At 44.7% G+C, this 19,728-nt stretch overlaps 1 protein-coding gene across 1 annotated transcript; it reads right to left on the bottom strand.

The window, feature by feature from the left end:
• Window positions 1-7,344: 7,344 nt before the first annotated feature.
• Window positions 7,345-19,712, bottom strand: PSMA3 (proteasome 20S subunit alpha 3). The gene is made up of 11 exons (XM_036383445.1): window positions 19,633-19,712; window positions 18,680-18,762; window positions 17,982-18,105; window positions 15,613-15,714; window positions 15,448-15,521; window positions 14,769-14,841; window positions 13,813-13,878; window positions 11,152-11,198; window positions 9,548-9,615; window positions 9,337-9,401; window positions 7,345-7,533 (listed from the first exon to the last, which is right to left on the bottom strand). Exons 1-11 carry the CDS (start codon window positions 19,651-19,653, stop codon window positions 7,489-7,491), a joined length of 768 nt encoding a protein of 255 aa, XP_036239338.1. The 5' UTR covers window positions 19,654-19,712; the 3' UTR covers window positions 7,345-7,488.
• Window positions 19,713-19,728: the final 16 nt, after the last annotated feature.

The following is a 19,728-nucleotide window of genomic DNA, read 5'->3' on the forward strand; positions in this document are numbered from 1 at the left end:
TACCTGAATCTCTAAATAGTCTGTATTCTTCCTAACAAAGTCAAATCTCTAGTTTATAATTACTGCTGCTTTAGTAAACTCCCATCTAAATCAAATGTACAGGGTAAAACTTGAAAGCAAAACCCATGTGGGTTTGGGAGAAGCAATTACTTATTTCATTGCTATGAAAACCAGCAGGAGAAAAAGTCTTTGAAGTTCTGCATGTTGTATTTGAAGAACCTTACTGCAGTCCTCTGAGTAAATTAAGATGCTGAAATAGAAGCTACTCCTCCATAAATATTTAACTTCTAAGATCTACTTTGTAGCAACAATGTGGTGACTTTGCCAGCCTTTTGTGATAGCACACTGGGAGGAAATGTTTAATGAGAGGTGTCTGTGCTGCCCATAGCTCAGATGTGACTTGCTGCTGACACTGGAGAGCTGAAATGGCTGTTTCACTTGGGTGTGGAGAACTGACTCTGGCTGGATTCATTTCTTTACCTCTGTTAGATTCAGGGTCTTCTTTATCAGTAGTTGTTAAATGATCTGTCATGGGCAATCTGAAGTAAGAATCTTCCCTGTTTATCCTTTTATCCTACCTGTTGCTAGTTTATATCTTAGACTGATATTTTTTTTCCTCACTGCTTCCTGTGAAGACTTTCCCTGCAGCAGTAGCCATATAATAAAAGTACAAGAAGGAAATAAAGGTCTTATGAGCCATGTTCTCATATAGCAGTGTCTGAAAAAGCTTGTGCAAGTGGCTTGCAGAGTTCAGACTTTAACTAAAATGCATCTTTCCATACTTGTGGAGATAAAAACCAGGGTCCTAACACTGCTGGTGATCCTTGGACATGGTGCACCTGCCAGAACAGGGGTGTCTCAGGCTTGCCAGCACTGATAAGCTGCTGATTAAAACACTTTATTGTTACAGATGCAAAGTGTAGAGCAACGTGATCCAGCAGGATCAGGACTGTGGATTCCCAGTCCTTCCTTTGACCCTCCAGAGCACTGTGTGTGTCCCTGAAGTGTGTGTGTGAGTGTGTGTGTGACACTGCAGTCTGTGTGTCCCTGCCAGCCTGCAGCCTGGCACAAAGAGGGAAGCAGCAGCCCTGCTGTTCAGCATGGCTGCTCAGCAAAAGCAAGCTGGTGAGGGCAGTGGTTACATGGCCTTTCTTCCAGGGCTTTTGCTTGTCCAAATTATTTCAGTCACTGCAGGTTAATTTACTTTTCAGCCTCAGCTAATAAGACTGCAGTTGGTCAGTGTTGATTCTTATTTAAAGTATTAATGCCTTCAGTCTTTTGAATTAAATGTTTTGAGCTGTAAGTAGCTGCTGTTGCTGAGAATCTACAGTTCAGCTAGTGATTAAATTCTGATTTTTTTTTTCCTGCTCAGCCATCTTTTCCAAAGCTATTTTTCATTTGTCTGTGTTTTTGGAGGGTATTATTCCAGGTAGCTCATTTCCAGGTGGCCAGGGAGTTGGCTGCCCCATCACCACTTAAGCTGTTAATTAATTGCCAGACTGTGCTGTTTGCTGGAGTTGGTACCTTCAGGGATGTGCCTTTCCCTGCAGTGCTCCTGTGCAGTGTCACCTCATTAGCTACAGCTATAAACAGAGCTGTGTTGTGTGACATTCTGAACTCTGACAGAGCAACATACATGGCTTTTTAGAGGGTTTTGTTATTCTGGATCAATGGAAGATGTATTTGTGGGAGTGACCTGTCTTGTCCTTGCAAGCAGCACAAGAGGATACACTGGTGGGAGGGTAGACAGAAGCTGGGGGAAGCAGCTCCTGTTAAACCAACTGATGCAAAACACATTTAGCTACATTTTGGTTCAGCCTCAAACAGCATTTCAGATTTGTTTCTGTTCCTGATGTACCTAGAAGTGTTTGGGGGAAATAGGCTCTCACTTGGTGGGCTTTGTTGGCTGTGGGAGCACCTGGGGTTAGAATTGAAAGTGAGCTTTGAACATTGTGCTAAAGTAGCTGGTGCTCCTGTGCTGCTCCTGTCACCTGTTCATGCAGTCTGGTGGAAGAGCTCTCTGTTCTTCCTGAATGTAATGAAAGGAGCAGATTTCCTGCTCCTCTAAAATCCCAACAAACAAGATAAAATTTAACTTACAAATATTTAGGCATCACTTGGGTGGGTTTTGGGGGTGTGTGGGTGTGTTTGGAATGCATCAGTTTTTGGATGAATTCGCTCTAATTGAACCTACTCTTAATCTGGTGAAATTTGAATCCTAATGACTGATTTTGGATATGCAGACAGTATGTGTACCAAATTCTATCTAATTTTATGCAGCAATAAAGCACACCCTGTTCTTTCTGAACCCTTGATTGGCTTGTTTTATCACATTGCCTAAAATGGTATTTGCAGTGGGCAGTTCCTACACTGTTTTTAGGGGAGACTTGAGGGGATTTCAGTTTTTTCCTGTATCTGAAGATATGCATGTGTTTGGACTACAAACTGTGTGATGCTGCTGCCTGCTTCATTCTAGTTGTCCATTTTTGGTTGGCACAGCAACTCCTAAGAACCATTTTTAAACAAGTGTTTCAGAGTCCTTTAATAGCAGTGTACTGAAGATGAAAGAGCACCGTGTGGGGGTGGCTGCATCCATCTGGAAAAAGGAAACTTGGTTTGAGCTTGGTTGTAGATCCTGTGTTCTAAAATACTAGAATGTATTTACAGTAAGGCAGGGCTTAACTCTGCAACTCTGGGTAATTGGACATAATAGGCAGCAAGATGCTCTAGAAAGGAAAGTTACAAGCAGTTGGTATCTCAAAATAGCTCTCAGTTCTTAAGTAGAAGTAACTTCCTTGCTGCATGCAACTTGAAAAACTGGTGGGCAGAGGAAAAGCTGGTCCTTGTCTTACAGACATGCAACTGAAAGAAGAAAATGAGGGGGAGAGAACAGACTCTGTGCTGTATTTTTGGTGCAATTACAGCATCAAAATTGTCATGACAATCCAAACTATTTCTCTCTTTGTAATCTTTCAACTGTGTACTTCATTTTAAGGTCATGCTAAGATGCATTACTGAATTTGCTGGTTTGTGTTCCCTTCTATGGCTGTGGTTTTATCTTCAGGAAGAGACTTGCAAAACAGCCCTGGAGTTGTTCCAAATCTCCTTCCTTAAGGGTGCCTGGGACTGCACAGGCAGGAGCATCCCAGCAGGGCTGCATCCACATGGACATCACACTCTCAGCATGTGGGGCTTTACCCTCAGGCCATCGAGCTATTTTTGGTGATGAGAAGTTACAAATGAATGACCCAATGCTTGGCATACTTCAGATCTGCATGAGGCACGTTCTGCTTGGAATGTTTCCTTTCTCAGAGTCAGCACCAAATACAGATGAGTAGGATTTCTTTTGGAGATGGCCTCGTGGGTGTCTGCCACACAGGAAATTTCATATATGGGTTACTTCTGACAATCTTGCCATCATTTCATCAGCAGTACGAGCAGTTGTAAAGAGGCTATTATCCAAGCCAATAACTTTTATGGCCTTATTAGAGTAGCATAAAATTAATTATCTTGATGCAATAGCCTAAGGTTGTTTTTTGAACTCTGCAAGTGCACTTTCATATTCTAAAATCTGCCCTGGTGCAGAGATGGATGTAAGTAATCCAGATACTGGAGCCTATAGTTTTGTAATTTGTCAGCTGCAGTTCACCTAGTCCCCTTCTTAATTTCCTTGAGCAAAGCTGCTGTATGTGGACTTGCTGAGTAAATAATTGTAACAAGGAATGTGACATATCCAGCCTCAATAAACAGCAGAATAGTGATTCATCAGGTGCTGAGTAACAGCCACTGCATGTGTGAGACTTGAGGAGGAAGCATCTCACTGAACAGGCTCCTCTTGTGTCATCCTTGGATCTGAACTTCTTGAACACTCCTTGGGTGGAGGGATGACTTGGAGCTGAGAGATGACTTGGTCTGTAGACTCTTCCTTCCTGCTGTTCTGTGTCAGGCCTGAGCTTTGGGTCTTGAGCAAGAACACACCATTGAAACCCTCAAGTGTTTCAGCATGGCAAGGACTGCAGTTCTGCATTCCAAGTGGGTATTTAACTTTCTGCTGGATGATGTGTTCCCATAAATGGCCAGAGTAGGACAAAGTAGGTTACTTGTGGAGCCTGAAGGAAGCAGTGCTCCTTTTCTGCTATCTTTAGATCTGAAACTTGCCACTGCTTTGGGCAGAAATAACCCAAGCAAGACTCTTAGACTCACCTCTTGCTCACATCTCTAATTCAGAAGATTTCACCCTGCCATTTGTTTGCCTTGCAAAGCATTTCCACATTTTAGTTACACTGAAGTTATAATTGACCATTTTCAAGCCACCTGGATAAGCTAATTTTAATTTTAGGGAAGGGGATCCAAGCCTTACTTCTGTAGGAATGCATGCTGCCTTTCAAACCTTGATCAGGTGCTGTTCTCTGGGCTTAAATCAAACTCCTGTCCTTAGATGTTGTTTAAGCCTGCAGGATATGGGAGTATCTATAACAGAGCCAGATTCCCCCCCACCCCCCATCTCCAATCCTGTAATTAAAAGAGAGTCTCTGCTAAATATAAGTTTTTTGGTTGTTTGCAATTTAATGTTATTCTGTCTTGTTCTGGAACAGATCTAGTTGTCACCTAAATAATTTCAGATCCAGCTTGAGCCCTTCTGGAACTTGTTCACCAAGTGATTTCCCTCAGACAGCTTTATATATTTAGAATAAAAGGGTATTCAACATTAATTAAAGTTTAATCATGTTTTGCTGTCCCACTGCATTTTTAGTTCATTTGGTCAGTGTGGCCATAGCAGCCACTTCCTTCTTTTTTAAAGATTTCTTCCCCTTCTCAGCTCCACTGTTTGACATAGCAACAAGTAAATACTTCTCAGTAGCAAAACTCAGTTTCTGTTTAGCCTATCAACTGCGGACTAAATTAGTGAAACATTATGATGACTAATGCACTGCTGTATAATTAGTTAATTTTTAAGTAACTAAAATTAGTAAGTTACTTGTTAAATACAGTGTGGTTGCCTCATGGAACTGCAGGGTTACAAAAATAGCTGTCACAGGGGAGTTGCAGTAGTTTTTCTGCTGGAATGAGTTGGGCTAGAAATCTATTCTAATGTTCCTGGGCCTTGCTGACAAGATGTACCAATGCTGAACCTATGATCAAAAAGAATTCTGGTTTTCTGTTTCTAAAGTAAAGGGCAGTGTCAGTATTAAAAGTAGCTTGTTTAGAATTCTCTTGCCTTTTTCCTCTTTGACCCTCCCTCCCCTCCCAAAAAAAAGCAAATTTCTTTTCTCACCTTCTAATATGCAATTTCTTTTTCTTTCCCCATCAGTGAAAATGAAAGTAGGTTTTTTTCCTTACCATAAAATTTTCATTAACAGGCTGAGTCTATACTCTGATAAATGAATGATTAAATTTGGAAAATAATCTGACAGTAATAATCATCTTGGTATTGTTTAACTAAATTTTGCCATGACAGGCAAGACACTGGGCAGGGCTTTGCATGTACTGCTATCTACAGCCTCTTGAAATTGCTTTTCATGGAACTTCTTGCTTGTTGTGAAAAGATACAGAAAAATTAAGTGTTGATTCTCAAAGGAGCTTTTTAGATTGCCATGTTCTCCAAGAAGTAGTTATTTGGAAATTTTGGATAAGCAAGTAGGTGGCTGTGCACCTTTTGCCTCTTCATATTCCTTCAATTTTATCTTTAAATATGCACAGCTGGTCGTGCTCTTCTCACTGTACCCTGAAATGTGGCTGTGAGTGTTGTTCCAGCTCCTGTCCCCAGCTGTGAGTGGCTGTCACTGAAAGGATCACAGGGGTGGATGGGTGGTGTAACCACACGAGGACAATCTTCATATTCCTTCAGCAGCTCACAGTGTGTGCTACAAATACCAAACTCAGGGTCTGATCCTGGACCTGATGATCCTTGTGGCTCCCTTCCAACTCAGAATATTCTGTGATTCTAGGAACAGAATCAGGTACTTCCCTGCTGCCATTGCCAGGAGTGGCAGATCAGCCTCAGCTGATGCTTTAAGGTGCTGCTGAGGAGTTTCCTGCCTGGCCCTGGCCTGTGACTCCAAGAGCTGAGTCAGCAGGAAGCTGCAGTAGTAAATTCAGGCTGGAGCCCTGGAATTCCAGGCTGACTCAGTGCAGCAGCTGTTCCTGCTGCCTCAGGAGGAGGCTCTAAAGGAGGGTGCCTGTCCTGGCCCATCTGTCCCAGCAGGAGCTCAGGGATCCTGAAGTGACACAGTCAGAGCCACCTCCCTCTGCTGCCCTTCCCATGTCACCAAAAGGAAGTAGAAGCTGTGCTTTGTAATCCTGGTACAAAGGAGACTGGAGAAGGCCAGGTATTTTCCAAACTACCTCTTGAAAAATCATCCTGGAAGGGAAAGCTGCTGGTTTAAGGGCTGCTGAACATGAGTGTGCAGTCCTAAAGCTGAGGAGTTTGATTCACCACACAAGTGTGCATTTTAGATTAGCAGGGCCATTAGAATTTTAACTGCATGTACAAACAAGACTTCAAATTTTAACTGAGTTTTAAGGTGAAGAACAGTTTATTACCTTATAGAATCATATGGGTCAGAATGGACCTGAGAGATCATCTCATTGCTCTCCCTTGCCTTGGCCAGGGTCACCTTCCACCAGACCAGGCTGTTTCCAGCCCCAGCTGCTGTTTCTAAAGTTTGAAATGACTAGAATAGGCAGTCTGTTTTCCTAGGAAGTGGGGAATGACAGCAGCAAAGCTTGTTTTTCTCTTCTGGAAAGGTCAACAATTGATGAAGCTGATTCAGAAGTGTGTTAAGATTAACTACAGCTGAATAAAAGAGTTTAAAAATAGTTTGGCTCTTCAAGCATTAATTCCAATTACATTGCTTAGTAGATCTCACAGCTTTAGAACTTAACACAAGCACTGTTTTAAATTGAATTAGTTTTTAATTCCTCCTACTCCTCCACTAAGCCTAGGCTGAGTACTTCAGATTAACATTCCTTTAGCTGCACTCCTGGTTCTTGCATAGGCTGTTAGGAGTTGTCAGCTGTGCCATCACCTTAAACTGTAACCTGCTGCTGGAGCTGGCCATGTTCTCATCTCTTCTGCCAGGAGCAGTCACAGACTGGCTGTGAACAAACTGCAAATTGTGCTACTGGTTAATCAAGGAAGAGCAGCAGAGTGCTAGTTTTTAATATTAAACTATGCAGCATTAACAAGAGACTTGTCTAGTGTATAAACAGATTGTTTTTCTGTGCATAGCCTGGATCAAATGGAGTGCTTTAGGAAGCAACAGCAGCCTGATAATGTCTTTCCTTTTTAATGTCTCCTTAGATACAGTTGCTGGCCTATACATTTTGAAATAAAAGCTAACAGACAGTAAAATGGAAAATTTATTAGTGCAAGTTGGTCAGTTGGTTTCTTCCAACAAGAACACAACAGCATCCCATGCATAATGCATTATAAACAAACCTGGTCTAAGATAGGAAAAGTTGGACTTGTTTTGGAGTAACAATGTGTTACATATTGTCATCATCTGACTCATCTTCCTCTTTCAAAGATTCCTGTTTAAAAAAAGAAAGTATAATTATAGTCTAACAGTTGTTTTATCATTCAGCCTGCAATAAACAAAATGAGTTTGCTGCAGCTTCACACCCCTCTCACAGTGCCCAAACCCTTGTAGGCAGCAGGACAGTCCCCATCAGTACAGTGACTTTTGAAGGAGAAAGACCCCACTCGTGGCAGGCTGTGAAGTAACAGTTTGTGAGAGCAGAACCACCCCTGCTTACACTGACAGCAGAACCATCCCTGGGTTACACTGAGAGAGAGCAGAACCATCCCTGGTTACACTGAGAGCAGAACCATCCCTGGTTACACTGAGAGCAGAACCATCCCTGGTTACACTGAGAGAGAGCAGAACCATCCCTGGGTTACACTGAGAGCAGAACCATCCCTGGGTTACACTGAGAGCAGAACCATCCCTGGTTACACTGAGAGAGAGCAGAACCATTCCTGGGTTACACTGAGAGCAGAACACCCCTGGGTTACACTGAGAGCAGAACACCCCTGGGTTACACTGAGAGCAGAACCATCCCTGGTTACACTGAGAGCAGAACCATCCCTGGGTTACACTGAGAGAGAGCAGAACCATCCCTGGGTTACACTGAGAGCAGAACCATCCCTGGTTACACTGAGAGCAGAACCATCCCTGGGTTACACTGAGAGCAGAACATCCCTGGTTACACTGAGAGCAGAACCATCCCTGGTTACACTGAGAGCAGAGCCATCCCTGGGTTACACTGAGAGCAGAACCATCCCTGGGTTACACTGAGAGCAGAACCATCCCGGGTTACACTGAGAGCAGAGCCATCCCTGGGTTACACTGAGAGCAGAACACCCCTGGGTTACACTGAGAGCAGAACATCCCTGGGTTACACTGAGAGAGAGCAGAACCATCCCTGGTTACACTGAGACAGAGCAGAACATCCCTGGTTACACTGAGAGCAGAACATCCCTGGTTACACTGAGAGCAGAACACCCCTGGGTTACACTGAGAGCAGAACATCCCTGGTTACACTGAGAGAGAGCAGAACCATCCCTGGTTACACTGAGAGAGAGCAGAACCATCCCTGGTTACACTGAGACAGAGCAGAACATCCCTGGTTACACTGAGAGCAGAACATCCCTGGTTACACTGAGAGCAGAACACCCCTGGGTTACACTGAGAGCAGAACATCCCTGGTTACACTGAGAGAGAGCAGAACCATCCCTGGTTACACTGAGAGAGAGCAGAACCATCCCTGGTTACACTGAGAGAGAGCAGAACCATCCCTGGGTTACACTGAGAGAGAGCAGAACCATCCCTGGGTTACACTGAGAGCAGAACATCCCTGGGTTACACTGAGAGCAGAACCATCCCTGGGTTACACTGAGAGAGAGCAGAACCATCCCTGGTTACACTGAGAGAGAGCAGAACCATCCCTGGTTACACTGAGAGAGAGCAGAACCATCCCTGGGTTACACTGAGAGAGAGCAGAACCATCCCTGGGTTACACTGAGAGCAGAACATCCCTGGGTTACACTGAGAGCAGAACCATCCCTGGGTTACACTGAGAGAGAGCAGAACCATCCCTGGTGTTGGGTTACACTGAGAGCAGAGCCACCCCTGGTTACACTGAGAGCAGAACATCCCTGGTTACACTGAGAGCAGAACATCCCTGGTGTTGGGTTACACTGAGAGCAGAACATCCCTGGGTTACACTGTAGCCCTCCCTCCTGTCCCTCCCAGTAACCCCAGCTCCCACTGAGGGCATGTGTGCTGGGATGATACATTTTCAAGCATCTCAGCCACCGAAGTCATAACTTACCTTGGCGTATTTTTCTGCTTCTTCTCTGATGTCTTTGGGAACAATTTCATGTTTTCCATTGGTTACTGCCAAGAAAAAGAATATGTCTTAATTATAATTCACACAAGGACCCTGACTTACAGAGTGAATTTAAAAAGCAATGTTTTTTGCTTTAGTTACAAAAAGTTATAAATTTTCTGGAGTGTTTATAGAAATTACAGAAATGCATTACTTTCTCCAACCCAGCTGAGTTCCAGCTCAAAAGCTTTATCCTTTACTTCATCGTGAACTATGTAGATTCTGAAAGGAACAGACAAAGAACACATTAGAACAGACTGACCAAAAGGCTAAATATACTTTGTTCCTGTCACAGATTTCTTCTGTTCAAGTAATCTCATGATTAATAGAAGCTCTCCCCAACCAAAAACCATCAGAGAATTTTCCAGGCTTAACTGCTAATGTAACAACACCTTAAATCATTACAGCAAGATGAGATGTTCAAGTTGCCCTAACTGGAACAAATATTAAGATTTTGATACTGGAACAAATATTAAGATTTTGATACTGCAGGACCAAGGCTGCTCATCACTGCCTGCTTCTGCTAGACCAGTTATAAAGCAGCTTGGAGTGTCCTGCATTTCCCCTGTAAACCTTACTGCACTCTACACTTAACTCTAAATCCCAAATTAGAGCCAGTATTTTGTGTCTAATCAGAAGTCCGTACTGAAGATTTCCAATGTTTGGAAATGTTTGTTGCTTATGACAAACATGGAAATGGGAATTTAAACTCCAAGTGGTATCAGAGCATTCACAGTGCCACCCAGACCAGTGAAATCACTGCTGTGGGATAGAAATGTTAACACTGCAATAACAAAACTGATTTGATTCATCCTGTGGCAGAACATGCAAACAAACTGGAACAATCCTGGGCTGAGACACTCGAAACAGCAGGACTCACAGTAACAGGCTCCACTGTTTAGGAAGCCTCTATTTTGTATTTCTTAGTTTGCTTCAGTAAGTCAGAAGTTGAAAAATACCAGCAATTCCTGTCCAATGTGGAAACCTTGGAGATAGTGGAGGAAGGCAGGACACCTTCAGCAGCACAGTTCCAGTGAAAATAATATAAAGACTGAAGTGAATGCTGGTGTCCAGGAAAATGCCCCTCTGTGCTTACAGACCCTCCTGTCTGCTAGCTGAGGTGATCTCCAGGCCTTTCTCATGTTTCAGCTGGTTACAAGCCTTTTGCAACAAAGTGTACACCTTCACAAGCTCCTGAAGAAATCACTGCTCTGGACTGTGCCTACTATTTTAGGTTTAAAAGTTATTAAAATCTTTGCTATCTTGCTCAATGCTAATAAGGAGCTGAATTTGAGCTGAAAAACCAAGCCCTGTGCAGAGCTGCTGCTGAGTTTGAGCTGAAGCAGAACTAGAACAGAAGTATTTTCATTATTATAAATTATTTTTAATTGTCTAATAATAATACAGCCATACTGAATATATTCCTTTAAAGAAGTTCTACTTTGCTTCTTTCCCAAACATTTGAGTCTTTTTTTTTTTTTCCTAGGCTGGGTCCAAGATCTCAGCATCATTTGGGGGCAGCTTCTCTCTGAAAGCACCAGGTCATTGTTCAAACAACTCGTACTTCAGAAGCAGCACACCAAGAAGGTTCCCTTCATCTGTCACTTGGTTTAAATATTTTAAAACCAGGGATTAGAGTCAGACAGTTTAACACACAACACCCAATTTAAAAGGAACAGGAACAGCCTCAGTTTGAAACCAAAGCAAGCTCAGCAGGCTGGATTTTTGTCAAATTGGAAAAACAGGTTGCAGACTTACATTTTTGCAACTTCTTTAACAACGTCACGGCAGGTCATTTCCTTCATCTGTAGGCAAAAGACAGATAGAAGATTTCTACTAAGAGAATATAAATCTTCCACAGGGCCAGAACAGGAGAGGCTGTGCATGTGCCTGATGAGCTTTTTTTCATGTTCAGTAGTCAAAGGAACAGTAAAAGAAAAGGCCAGAACCACATTTCTTCTCTACAATGTATCTTCAGCCTGCTCTATGCAAGTCATTCTTCCAGGGAAGAATCTTACAACTGAAAGATTCTAGGAAAAAATACTACCTGGAAATTCCCCAGTTTAAAACACTCAGCAGCTGAAATCTTAGAAGCTACACTGGTGATGCTGGCATGCTAAAAGCTTGACTTGTTCCTAGATGCTTTATGCTCAACTGATCCAAAATTACCACATGGGAGAGGCACCATATATCCACATGGAATAGTGGTATTCCTTCTAGGCAGTATAGGAATACTTTTGGTCTTACCAACATTTTATGCAGGTAATTCTGGGTTTTAAGTAATGCCCCAAGAGGGGACTATTGTTTAACAACCAACTGCCTGCCTGAGCAAGGCATCAGCATCTCATTTCACATTTTCTCAGTTATATCACAGTCTTTTGGCAGCTTCACAGTTCATCAAAACAAAGGCTGCTGCAAATTTCCAGGACATAATAAACTTGTGTTTTATAGATCAACTTTTCCGGCCTATGAAGCAGTGATATATTTTCCTATATTTCATTAATCCAATTTACCATCTCTTCCAATTCCCAAAACATTTTCAAACCCTTCATATGGCAGGTTGTTGTAAGGCACTGGTGAAGGAATTAAGATGACAAGAGTTCATGTGGAGTGTTACAGCCCTTTCTGGGGTGAAGCAACAGGCACAGAAGAAATGCCCAGGCCTGGTTAGACAAATGTGCCATCACAATCCCATCTGGAGAAGTTCCCTAAACAGAGACCCACTGCCTTTGTGACACTCAACCCAGAACAGAAATGTAACTTGGGTCACACAAACATTTAAATGATGATGTGTATTCATGCATATAAAGTGAGCAGTCAAACAGGAAACCCAAAGCTCTACTCCTGTCATGCATATTTACAAAAAAGAAAACTGAAGTCAATTCATTTCTGCCATTATCCTTTTCCCACCCCAGTTATGTTAATTCTTCAATGAGAGCAAACAATGTGAACAGTTTTATCCCAGGAGTTAATCATGATCTTGTCCATATATCAAAAAGCTGTATTAGTATCAGAGCTGCAGGAGATGAAGAGATGAAAGCAGTCTCCACATAAGTACAAGTTTTCCCACAGCTGAGTTTACAGACATAAAATGCAAAGGATGTGATCAATGAAGGGTTTTCTTCTTGACCCTCAGTTTCACAGACTGTATCCTCCCCAGCCAGAGCTGCTCTGCAGTCCCCAAGGCAGGGGGGATAAAGTCCTGACTCCCTGCTTGCCTCTCCCTTTCCACCTGCACTCATCTCTTCCAACAAACAAATCTTAGCTGACCATCAGCTGGATCATCCCACAAAACCTTCTGTACTTCTGGTTTTTCCATCTTAGCTTTGACAGATTCACCTTGTCAGAATCAGCTGTGACCTGAAAACCTGCCCAGTCCACAGTGAACAGAAGTTATGGGCAGGTGGGGCTGGACTGAGCCCACAGAGCTGGGACAGGATCCCACACTTCATTATTGGGGACCCCCCTAAATGAACAGCTCAGCTGGGCCCTGTGCCACACCTCTGCTCAGGTGTGCATTTACAGCTCTGCTGTCAAGTTCCAGGAATTCACATCAGTAACTGCAGAAGTTTTGGAAAATTTCAGCATTGCAGAGATTTTTGCAACTTAGAAAATGATAGAAAATGAACTGTTTGGAGTAAATTGTGTGTTACCCAACACAGCACTGTCTTTTGCCAAGGTGCACACACAGGAACTGAAATGATGATTTCCCAGGTGCCACAATTCCAGTATAAAGATCAAATGATCATGCAGGCTTCTTACTTTAATTTGGTATTCAAAACTGAGTGAATCAAGTCTAGAACATTCTCATTTTTCCTGTAATTTTTCAGTCATGGTGCTAAAGCAGCATAAATAGGCTATTCTTAAAATTATAACAATCATATAAACTCTGAACCTTTCCATGAACAGCTGTGACATCCCTCTGCAGACCAAAATAAGATATATTTATATCAGAGTATCACACAAGTGCATGAGACAGACCAGGAGAAAGATTTGGTTCCATGCTGTCCCCAAGGGTGTCAGATATTAAAACACATGAGGAAGGTGGAAATCTTTCAGGATTCTACCATCATTTCAATCAGCTAAAGGGATACTTCAGTACTTTTTGGTTGTCTTATCTCCACAGACCAGTTTGTCCACAGCAAGAGCAGCCCTTGTGAACTTGTTAAACAGAAGAATCATCTAAAACCTTTGGGGAAAATAGATACAGCACCCTGCACAATGCTGCCCTAGGTTTTCACTCAGAATTAAAAACACATTGATACTTTTATATTCACTCACTTACTTGGTTCACTGGCAAATGTACAAGGATATATTTCACCTGCTTCTCCTGCATTTTATGTATTTCAGGCACCCAAAAGGCAACATGATAAGCCAGGAATATTTGTCTTGAGACAGCACAACACTGTTACACCATACCTGAAGTTTTTCTATCTCTGTTTTTGCAGCCTGCCTGGCTTTACCAATGGCACAACCCCAATAACCCTAAAACAAAACAAAACAAAAAAAGAAACAAACAATATTAAAGTGTAATTAAATACCAGACCCTCTATAGCTCTTGCTGTCACTTACATGACAACCCCACCTTACTCATAATGAGAGGCCAAAAAACCTTGGTATTGTTCTCTCTTGGGGCACATCCCAAGTTGTTGAATAGAGCCCAATTACTACATCAGTACCACCACTACTGACAGAAATTGTCTAGTAATTCCTGGACAGAAATTTATCAGCTCAAAATGTTGTAATAGATTTTTTAATTGCTATTACAAAAAATGGAAGAATAAACTCTAATTAGTTTGAAGACAGAAGTTCTACAGGATCCAAGCAAACCCCAAGCTAAACCCACCTACTGTGCAAATGTATCTGAAGTCTAAACACAAAAATTAAGCATTTCTATTTCTTTCAACAGCTATGGAACTGGATATACTGCAAGAAAATTTTAAGAAATGCAGCAGTATGAGTGTGCATTGACCTGTGTGTGACACACAGCTGAAATTGCAGCACTAACAAACAATTCTATTTTGCTTTGGTTTGCTGCTGAAGTATTTAGAGAAGGGGGTATCACTACAATTCTTGCCTTTCTGGAGCAGTGCATGGGGTTTTCAATGGACATAGCCATGTGAATGAACTCCCAATTTCTGACAGACAAGCTTTAAACTCATTTCTCAGAGTGCACTTGTAAGAAATACACAATGTTTGTTTAACAAGGATGTGCAAAGGGGCAGCAGTGATTCAGCAGTGATTCAGCAGAGATCTTCCCAGGCAAAAGGAGAAAACAACAGCAGCTCTTTTGGACCAACACTCACTGTTTTCCCAACTAGAAACTTTTAAAAGATGAACTTAAGCTAAGATAGAAATATTTTTGACACACTCACGTATGAAACTCCTGATGGATCAATCATGTACAGTTGTGCACCATCATCACTATCATAGGACCCCAACATGAAACTGGAGGAGAAAAGAGAAATTAAAAACCTTTCCTTGTACCAACACACACAGAACTAGAGAGATTAGTTTGGGTTTCCTACACCCTTCCTGGAGCAGAACAGGCACCCTTAGTTTGGGTTTCCTACACCCTTCCTGGAGCAGAATCTCCTATCCTGCTACAGTCTGTTGAGCAATTTGTCTCACAAGAGCACCTGCACGTTGCCAGAAGCCTTTTACTGATCAGGAACCTGGCAGCAGATCTTTTATCAGCCCCTTTGCACCAGAATCACACAGGAGCTGTAACCTGCTCTTTGGGTGTCAGGGCAAGCAGGCTGACTGCACAGGGAATTCTGCTTTCACCAGCATAGACTGAATGGCACAAACCCTCACACTTTAAAAACCTGGGGCAAATAACCAGCTCTGTAGAAGGCTGGCAGAGCCTTATGGGAATACAAATTCCTCACCTGAGGTGTCAGACGTACACAAAAAGAAAGGGGAAGGGATTCTTTAGGAGATGAACTGTAGGTTACTAATTCCAGGTTCCAAAAAAAACTCAGACAACTGAAGCAGTTCCAGCAACTGTGAACCAAAATATATCTACAAACAGAGTGTGTCTGCAAGACTCACCTGCAGCCAAAAGGCCTGACAGCACTGTACAGGGTGTAGGCATGCACATACATGGCCACTCTGTCTGCAAGATGCTGTGTGCAAAAAGGAAGAATAAAACAAGGAATAAAATTTCATTCTTATGTCAAGAATAAAAGGCAAAAGCCCTGAGAGCTGCTCTCTTACCTTCAGGGGGATGTCATAGCCATAGTTAGACCTGAAGTTGGAAGCCTCTTCACGGGCGATGTCTGCCAAGGAGCGCGCGTCAGCCAGGAGCCCGGCCACGGCCTGCAGGGAGAGAGCACAGCTCAGCACACACACAGACACACAGACAGACAGACACACAGACACACAGCCCGGCCACGGCCTGCAGGGAGAGAGCACAGCTCAGCACACACGCAGACAGACACACAGACAGACACACAGACAGACACACAGACAGAGCCCGGCCACGGCCTGCAGGGAGAGAGCACAGCTCAGCACACAGACAGACACACAGACAGACACACAGACAGAGCCCGGCCACGGCCTGCAGGGAGAGAGCACAGCTCAGCGCACAGACAGACACACAGACACACAGACAGACACACAGACACACAGACAGACACACAGACAGAGCCCGGCCACGGCCTGCAGGGAGAGAGCACAGCTCAGCACACACAGACAGACACACAGACACACAGCCCAGCCACGGCCTGCAGGGAGAGAGCACAGCTCAGCACACAGACAGACACACAGACAGACACACAGACAGACACACAGACAGACAGCCCAGCCATGGCCTGCAGGGAGAGAGCACAGCTCAGCACACAGACAGACACACACACAGACACACAGACAGACACACAGACAGAGCCCGGCCACGGCCTGCAGGGAGAGAGCACAGCTCAGCGCACAGACAGACACACAGACACACAGACAGACACACAGACACACAGACAGACACACAGACAGAGCCCGGCCACGGCCTGCAGGGAGAGAGCACAGCTCAGCACACACAGACAGACACACAGACACACAGCCCAGCCACGGCCTGCAGGGAGAGAGCACAGCTCAGCACACAGACAGACACACAGACAGACACACAGACAGACACACAGACAGACAGCCCAGCCATGGCCTGCAGGGAGAGAGCACAGCTCAGCACACAGACAGACACACACACAGACAGACACACAGACAGAGCCCGGCCATGGCCTGCAGGGAGAGAGCACAGCTCAGCACACACACAGAGCACACAAAACACAGCACACACACAGAGCTGCTCACACACACCCAGCACACACACACACACACCCAGCACACACACACACACACACACACAGAGCTGCTAACACACCCAAAGTACACAGCACACACACAGCTGCTCATAAACACACAGACACACACCCAGCACACACACACCCAGCACACAGCACACACACACACACAGAGCTGCTCACACACACCCAGCACACACACACACACACCCAGCACACACACACACAGAGCTGCTCACACACACCCAGCACACACACACACCCAGCACACACACACACACACACACACAGAGCTGCTAACACACCCAAAGTACACAGCACACACACAGCTGCTCATAAACACACAGACACACACCCAGCACACACACACCCAGCACACAGCACACACACACACACAGAGCTGCTCACACACACCCAGCACACACACACACACACCCAGCACACACACACACAGAGCTGCTCACACACACCCAGCACACACACACACCCAGCACACACACACACACACACACACAGAGCTGCTAACACACACACAGCACACACACATACAGAGCTGCTCACACACACACCCAGCACACAGCACACACACACACACAGAGCTGCTCACACACACCCAGCACACACACACACACAGCTGGCAGGGGCTCAGCCATCCCCTGCCATGGAGCAATCCACACTGCCCATCTGCCACCAGCCTCTGATGGTGCCAATGTCATCGTGTGTTTATAGAGTTTTCCTCTAGGAACATCAATAATCAAAGTTATCTTTGTTAATTATCATCTCATGATTTACCAGGACTGCACCAACCCAAACAACGCTGCATATCCCCTGTATCCACAGGCTCCTCCCACACTGCAACCACTCCCTGACACCACTCTCACATCTACTATGGACAGGCCTGTCCTCCACACACCAATCTTGAAAGAATTCAGGTGATTTCCACACAGTTAAGAAGAAAACCTCATATGCAGCATGTTTTCCCTAAACACACCTTATTTGGTAACTGTGTAAAAAAGTACCATTTGTAACACTTGTATTTATATTTACATACCAGTTGGATCAACTGGAAAAGCATTCCTAAAAAGTTAAAACAGCCTCAATCTCCTACTTTAAGTTTGGATTTTACTTATGTATTTTTAAAAGAATAAATTATAAAAAACAGTAAAAACCACTGACATTTCTGACTTTGTACACGGACACATTAACATTACTTTCTTAATCTACTTATTTTTGATTCTCTGATTGATAAATTTATCCTTTTGAGGGGGTCACCTTACAATTTCTGCAGTGCCTTACCATCCCAACGTGTCTGTCGACATTGAAGAGGCGTTTATTGGAGCCCTCCTCATAAAGCTTGGACAGGACTAATTTTTCTACTCCAAACACAACTCCATCTTTGCATCTTATCCCAATGGCTGTACTGGAAGACAAGAAAAATGTCAGTTCCTCACAAAGTAAAATATTTCACAGACAATTACCAAGACAGAAGAAACAGAAGATTTCTCCCAAGGTAGGTTGGTTACAACTCCAGCACTGAAGACAACAAGAGGGTGCAAAATGGTCTTTAAGGTCCCTTTCAACCCAAAAATCATCCTGGGATGATTCTAATCATCCAGGATCATCCTGTGATTCTAATCCTGCTCTGGAGCAGACAGACCCCTAGGTGACCCTGACAATCCATCGTGCTGCCCCTCAAGCACAGCTGGGATTTCCACTTCCCAACATTCCCTCACACACACTCCAGGGAGCAGAGACACTCCCAGAGCAGCTTCAGCAGCACCTGGATGTCTCCATGTCTGGAGGAATCCCCAGGAAGCTGGGACACATTTACAAGGAAGGTTCTGAGCATGCCTCAATCCACATCCCTAAAATGGGCTTTTAGATCAGAACTCATCTCACCACCACAATTTTACCCTCATGTTTCTCTAGTCCAACAGCACTGCTGTAAAAGAGGCCAAAAGAGCAAATATTTGATGCAGACATTTGTATCTTACCTGCTATTCTCCACAGCTTTCATAGCATATTCCACTTGGAACACTCTGCCATCTGGAGAAAACGTGGAAGCTGACAGATCATACTGAAGAAAAAGAAACAATTCTCAGTAAGAAAAACCCACATAATATCACAGCATTTTCAGATCAAGCCTATTCATTAAAAAAAAATTTCAGACTGTCGCTAGAAATGATGTGAAATCCCCAAAGCAGGCTGACCTCTCACATAAGATACAGAAAGGAGAAAACAGAGACTAAAAGCCAGGAGAGGCCATTTCACAGTGCTGGGTGTGAAATCACTGAGTGTTACACAACACTCCAAACCCACGGGAGCTTTTGTCTGCCTTTACATTTCACAGAATCCCAGAGTGGTCTGGGTTGGAAGGAACCCTCAGGATCATCCAGTTCCAATCCCTGCCATGGGCAGGGACACCTTCCACCATCCCAGGATGCTCAGAGCCCCATCCAGCCTGGCCTTGGGCACCGCCAGGGCTCCAGGGGCAGCCCCAGCTGCTCTGGGCACCTGTGCCAGGGCCCCACACCCTCACGGGGTGAATTCCTCCCCAGTATCCAACCTCACCCTCCCCTGTGTCACTGTGTACCCGCATTGCTCTTTGCCACATCACTGCAGCTCCCGATCCGCAGTCCCTCCCCTGCTTCCCTGCAAGCCCCCACTTAATTTAAACGTATGGACCACAGGAATATATTTGAAATGTATAATGTATATTATATAGAGAGGTATAAGCAATGCATTATCCCCGCCCCGCCCCGCCGCCGGTTCCCCGGGCCTGCCGGGCCGCAGTGACTCAGCCGCCCGCAGCGCCCCGGAGCCGCCACGCCGCGCTCGCCGCGGGCCCGGCGCGGCCGCGGGTGGGGCGGGGGCCGGCAGGGGCGGCCGGGCGGGCGCGCTGTGCCCGTGGCGGCCCCGGCACCGCCGCCCCTCACGCCGCACTCACCCCGGTGCCGATGGAGCTCATGGCGGCGCCGCTGCCAGCCCGTCCCGCGCCCACCGCCCAGCAACGCGCGCTCCCATTGGCCACCGCGTCGCGCTC

Source organism: Molothrus ater, chromosome 6, assembly GCF_012460135.2.
Source record: "Molothrus ater isolate BHLD 08-10-18 breed brown headed cowbird chromosome 6, BPBGC_Mater_1.1, whole genome shotgun sequence".
Classification (NCBI taxonomy): Eukaryota; Metazoa; Chordata; class Aves; order Passeriformes; family Icteridae; genus Molothrus; species Molothrus ater.